The sequence below is a fragment of the Prenolepis imparis genome, unplaced genomic scaffold (genome assembly GCF_030444845.1).
Source record: "Prenolepis imparis isolate NDT839.2.m4 unplaced genomic scaffold, iyPreImpa1.0 SCAF_28, whole genome shotgun sequence".
Classification (NCBI taxonomy): Eukaryota; Metazoa; Arthropoda; class Insecta; order Hymenoptera; family Formicidae; genus Prenolepis; species Prenolepis imparis.
Window position 1 is genome coordinate 403,189 of NW_028141186.1, and position 5,811 is coordinate 408,999.

The 5,811-nt window shown below is 55.5% G+C and overlaps 2 protein-coding genes across 2 annotated transcripts; both read right to left on the reverse strand.

The window, feature by feature from the left end:
* Positions 1-1,625: 1,625 nt before the first annotated feature.
* LOC145946921 (uncharacterized) lies at positions 1,626-4,173 on the reverse strand. The gene is made up of 3 exons (XM_083056673.1): positions 3,565-4,173; positions 2,805-3,381; positions 1,626-1,861 (listed from the first exon to the last, which is right to left on the reverse strand). Exons 1-3 carry the CDS (start codon positions 4,171-4,173, stop codon positions 1,626-1,628), a joined length of 1,422 nt encoding a protein of 473 aa, XP_082912799.1.
* An 807-nt stretch (positions 4,174-4,980) lies between these two features.
* On the reverse strand, positions 4,981-5,499 carry LOC145946922 (uncharacterized). Its single transcript, XM_083056674.1, has one exon. It carries the CDS (start codon positions 5,497-5,499, stop codon positions 4,981-4,983), a length of 519 nt encoding a protein of 172 aa, XP_082912800.1.
* Between the last annotated feature and the right edge of the window lie 312 nt (positions 5,500-5,811).

The following is a 5,811-nucleotide window of genomic DNA, read 5'->3' on the forward strand; positions in this document are numbered from 1 at the left end:
TCAAAGAAAATTAAGTAAGTTCTTAGTTATATAATAAAAATTATTTTAAATATTAAAAAAAAATGTATTTATTTTAGAATAGGTCCTCTCCCCTTCCTCATCCTAAAAATATTAATTAAAAAAAAATATTTAAAAAATTCTCTCTCGCGTCCGCCTCTCGCGCTCTCCTTCGCTGCATCAGCTCTCGCGCTCTCCATCGCCGCATCGTCTCGCAACATCTCTCTCTCGCTCTTGTGATATCTCTCTCGCGTGCACCTCGCGCTCTCCTTCGCTGCATCAGCTCTCGCGCTCTCCTTCGCGTCATCTCGCTACCTCTCGTCATCTCGCGCTATCTCTCTCGCTCTTGCATATACGCCTCGCTGCAACACCTTGCGCTCTCAATCGCCACATCATCTCGCTACCGCTATCTCTCTTTCGCGAACGTCTCTCTCGCGACATCTCTCTCTCGCGTTCGCCTCGCGCTATCCTTCGCATTCCTCTCTCCCCGCGGACCCCTTACCCAAAAAGTTTCATGCGGTCTTTCGCGGATTCCCCTCTCCCCGCAGACCCCTCGCGGACCCGTCACCTAAAATCGCGGACGCTCCCCTCCCCGCGGACCCCTCCCGGACCATAAAATCGCGGACGCTCCCCTCCCCGCGGACCCCTCGCGGACCCTAACCTCGCGGACGCTCCCCTCCCCGCGGGCCTCTCGCGGACCCTAACCTCGCGGACGCCTCCCCCTCCCCGCGGACCCCTCGCGGACCCTAAAATCGCAGACGCTTCCCCCTCCCCGCGGCCCCCTCGCGGACCCTAACCTCGCGGACGCCTCCCCCTCCCCGCGGACCCCTCGCGGACCCTAAAATCGCAGACGCTTCCCCCTCCCCGCGGACGCCTCCCCCTCCCGCGTGACGTCATTCCCCCTCCCCGCGTGACGTCATTCCCCCCTCCCCGCGTGACGTCATTTCCCGCGCCCTGGGTTCCCCTCGCCCCTCACCCCCCCTCATTGCCCCTGAGTTAGAATCGGCATAGTATTACTACTGATATTCAGTAAATTCTAATTTCTAATAATTACTGGTTATAGTTCGGGCTATAACACCATTTAAAATTACTTTCGACTTTAGATTAATTCGATTTTCAATAATATATTTCAAAATTAATTAAGCGTCGATCGCTTTATGAGCTATGCAAATAATTTGTTTGAAACATTTTGTCGTTCGCGTTGCAAATTCAACAAATTGTTTCACAGGATTATGACGAAACACAAAATCGCGCATACATCAACGACAACGCACAAACATTTCGTTTTCCTCCGCGCACGCTTCGCAAATTTTTGTTGTACCACGCAAATGATCAGAACATATTTTTTCACGTTTGGCGTAACTTTAAACGTCTCATCTTGCCGCGTTTCAAAATCATAGAATACAAATGCAACGCGTCCCTTGTTACGTCCGCGCGGAGTCGCGGGGTATAATTCGCGGAGTATATTTTCGCGAACAACGTACTCGGACTATTGCGCAAGACAACGTCGCTTTTCGGAGATTTACTTCCGGGGATTGCCCGCGACGGAGGCTATCCGAATGTATGGTCACGCATCGAGAGCGGATAGATACGAGAGTGAGTAGGAAACACGAATTTGCGTTGTTTAGTCAAAGGTATTCTGGATACCTGTCGAACGAATTGTTAATCGCGTGGAAAACGGTCACTACTGTATTGCCGTCACTATTCGTGTAGGGAGTTTCTTCTCCGTCGAGATACTTTAGATACGCGATTTGACACATGAGACAGTGGTGGTGTGGATCGCGAGTTTGTGTCAGTCTGTTTAAATTACACACGGAACACGTTATTCCAGTAGGCAACTCGCCGATTACGAGAAGGTGCTTTACTGAAATTACCCAATTAGACTTTTCGCTTGTGCTTAATTTGAAGTAACAATGCACAACGCGGCGTCCGTACCATTTTTTTTTTTTTTTTTAACGTGAAGGAAATCCTTTATGGATACCCATGCCCCTCGGGAAAGAAGCATGGGTTATGTGGGACTGCTTGCTCCCCTTAACCGAGCCACGAATAGTTCGGCTAGGGGGCCCAAGCTTACCGCACTAAAACCCATACGGTGGCCAGCTCGGGCGTTGTAGGGGTTTCCCGGGAATCTGGCGATTGCACTACTTCCGGGAAACCCCCGCCTGACTATCCCATGGGAGTCACTGCGTTTGGTTACTGCGACTCCCTGTCCCTCGCCATGTTGACTTGGCGAGGGACTTGTCTTCCCGACAGTTTGCGGTGCGGAAGGGCCACACTTCCGCACCGCGCCCCCCTGGATACAACTATATCCCCATGAAGGACGGGACCAGATTCGGATTTCCCGCCCGAAGCCTGATCCCCCTCTCCCTGTGTGGGTTTACTGAGGTAGTCCTAGTAGTGGACTACCTCCTTCACACAGGGGGGTAGAGCTTGCCGCACGTTGCACAGGTGGTCCTCCTGTTCTAGAGGACCACTCGTTTGCTCCTTCCCGTGAGGCCTATTTCCGAGGAGAGGATTCAGGTTCGGCTATAATCGCCTCCTCTGTTCCCCCCCTCCTCGGTCTCCTTCTCTCTCCCGGCCTCGGCGGGTGCCGCGGGTTTCGGCGACGGGGTCGCAACCTGCGAGGCGTAGGTACTCGCCCGTCTCCGTCGTCGCCACTGCTCCCGTCACTTCGTGGGGCGCGTTCGCGCTCCCTTTCTGCCTCCTCCTTCTGCAACATTACTGTTTCGCAGAAGGAGGAGACCGCCTTCCAAGCCTCTTCACTGTCAATCATCTTTGGAATGATGACCGACAGTGAGAGGTCTCACCCACCGCCGCCGTAAGGACACCGCGCTCATCGGCCCATGCCAAACAATGGGCCAATATGTGTTGCGCGGTGTCCAACTCATCCCAACAGTGGTGGCAGTGGGTCGTCCGCTCCTTACCGATCTTGCACAGAAAGTCAGCGAAGGATCCATGCCCCATTATTATCTGCGCAAGACGGTATGACACCTCGCCGTGCGTCCTTTCCACCCACTCTTCTAATACTGGACGCACGGCGCCGACGACTCTTCTCCCTGAGTTGGTCTCGGGAATATTGGCAAGATATTCCCTCCACCTTTCCAGGAGACGTCGTCGGGCCTGGACCCTCATGATGCCTTTGACTCTAGCCGTTAACTTGACATTCCGCCTCTGGAGCTCCCGCGTCTGGATGTACGTTTCTTCGTACATCCCCGCGACCTGCTCCATCAGCGGGAGCCCGGCCAGAGTCGTGGCCGCCGCGTGCGAGACCGTTCTGTAGCCGCGAATTACCCTGATCGCTACGCGCCGCTGTATACGTCGCAGTGCGTTCTTGATCTTTCGGGTGGTATTCGCAGCCTCTGCCCATGGGTGCTCCGTATAGGGCTACCGCATTAACGATTCCCGCATACATCCGACGCACTCGACCGTCGGGCCCTCCCAAGTTAGGGAGTAGGCGACTTAGAGCTGCCGCCACTCTCTCCACTTTTGGGCCCAACTGATCGAAGTGATCTATGAAAGTCCATTTTCCGTCCAGGATTAGACCCAGGTATTCATTCGGGTCGTTACTTGGACGGGGGTGTCATCCACCATGACATGGGTCGCCGGTGGCTCTCCTTGAGAGTGTAGGTATAGCGCCTCCGTTTTGTGAGGCGCTACTTTTAGACCCATGCCATGGATGCTACGGACAACGCATGCAACCGCCAGCTCCGTCCTCATCTTTGCTTCCCTCCAGTCTGCTCCCCCGACCAGCACTAACGTGTCGTCTGCATAACAGACGATACTGCAGCCGGGGGGGAGAGCGGTGCGAAGCACATTGTCAAACGCGAGGTCCCACAGCAGGGGGCCTAACACTGACCCCTGTGGGACCCCGCAGGACATCTCCCTCCCGCACTGGAGTCCGTCTCTATTGCGATACTCCAGTCTTCTATCCCGGAAGTAACTCTTTATTACCCTCACGAGGTACGCGGGGACGCAATGCCTTTCCATCGCGATCCCCACTTGATTCCAGGGCAGGGTGTTAAATGCATTGACGATGTCTAGCGACACCGCCATGGCCACCCTGCCCTCTTCCATTTCAGACTCCGCAAGAGATCGGACAATTGTCGCGCTTGATCGCATCAATTGTCGATCTTCTCTCGCGGAATCCGTATTGGTCCTCGTGAAGGTCTGGCCCATCCCGGGACAGGTGTTCGACGAGGCGGTTTGCTACCACTCTTTCGAGTAGTTTCCCCACCTCGTCAAGCAGGCATATCGGTCTGTAAGCGGGAGGAAGTCCCGCTGCACCGCTCCCTTTTGGGATGAGGACCACTTTGGCCCTCTCCCAGACTGGAGGGAAGCTCCCCTCTTTTAGGCAGTCGGTAAAGAGCTGCCTAACGTAGCTCGATACAGACGGATCGTCCAAGGCCAGAACCCAGACCCGTGAATTCCATCCGGTCCCGGGGCCTTATTGCCCCGAGACCTGAGTCTTTTTACAATCCCGACCATCTCTGCCTCCGTGACCTTTAGCTCGTCCTCCCACCCCGCCCGCTCCTCCCGTTCGAAAGGAGCCCGGGCGATGGTGGGGAAGAGCTTGTCAAGCTTCTCCTCAAGGTCCCGGGGGTCCAGGGATTCCGTCACGGAGGGCGCCCTTCGCATTTTGTTCATGACTGTTCTGTATGGACGCCCCCATGGGTCCGAGTTCAGCATGAGCAGATGCTCGTCCCACGCCCTGGCCTTGGCCTTCCTGATTGCCGCGCTGAGGGCGTTACGGTGGAGTTTATAATCCTCGTACGCCTCAACTGTCGCCTCATCGTCGCCGCGCCGCCGAAGTCTGGTGAAGCGACGCCGAGCTCTGGCAGTTATCTGTCTTTGCTCGGCGATTTCTTCGCTCCACCAGTATGCCGCTCGGCGCGGCTTCGCTTTGGCCCGGGGCATGGAGGCATCGCATGCTCTCGTCATCATGTCCCCGAGCCATGTGACCCGGCCATCAATGTCTCCTGGCATTTATGTGCCTGGCCAGGTCGCTGAGGCGACTGCGGCCATCAGCCCGTCTGTGTCGAGCTTTTTGAGGGCCCACCTCTTAGGAGTCTCTGCTCCCTCCTTCCCCTGGACGCGGCTAAGCACCCCTTGGCGGGTGATGTTGACCCTCATCATTATATATAAATGATCCGAGAGGGTCTCGTGATCTGTCACCCGCCACGCCCTGATTCTATTCATCGCAGGGGGGTTTGCCCATGTGAGATCCACAATGGACTCCCCCTGCGGACGAATACATGTGCTTTTCGTGCCTGTATTTTGGATAAACAGGCCGAGTGCCGCTGCCCACGTCTCCAAGAGTCTGCTCCTCGAATCGTTGCGCCGGGAACTCCATAATGCCGACTTGGCATTGAAGTCCCCGGCCACGATAACAGGGCGGCCGGACTGTGATCGCACAGCGACTTCTAGTCCGTCCAGCACCTGCTCAAACTGGGCAGCCCTCAGACTGGGGGTGATGTAACATCCCATTACCGAGATGGGCCCCATTTTACCATGACGCATCCCCATCCATCGCCTATCTTACGGTATGGTGGGGAATTCGTCTCCATCCTCCAAGTTATGACTACGGAGCCCTCGTCGTTAGTGGCCTAACAAGGGTCATTATCGGGCAGCCTGTACGGCTCCGCAGCTATTCCCAAACCACACCCGCCGCCCATTAAGGTCTGTACAAACAGGTCCTGGGCTGCACGGGCATGGTTTAGGTTGGCCTGGAGGAGATTGACAGCCATGTTAACATGTCTTGTCGATCTCCTCCTCGACGACCTCCATGGCCTGTGGCCCGAGTTGGTTCCTCAGTCG

Bases quoted from the DNA above. Each gene is read 5' to 3' on its own strand.
- LOC145946921 (XM_083056673.1), bottom strand. From the start codon at position 4,173: ATGGGCCAGACCTTCACGAGGACCAATACGGATTCCGCGAGAGAAGAT. The intron at 3,382-3,564 runs GTAACGACCCGA...TTAATGCGGTAG, and splicing joins TGGATGACACCCCCGTCCAA to CCCTATACGGAGCACCCATG. The intron at 1,862-2,804 runs GTGAGACCTCTC...GGGTAATTTCAG, and splicing joins TGTCCTTACGGCGGCGGTGG to TAAAGCACCTTCTCGTAATC.
- LOC145946922 (XM_083056674.1), bottom strand. From the start codon at position 5,499: ATGGGGCCCATCTCGGTAATGGGATGTTACATCACCCCCAGTCTGAGG.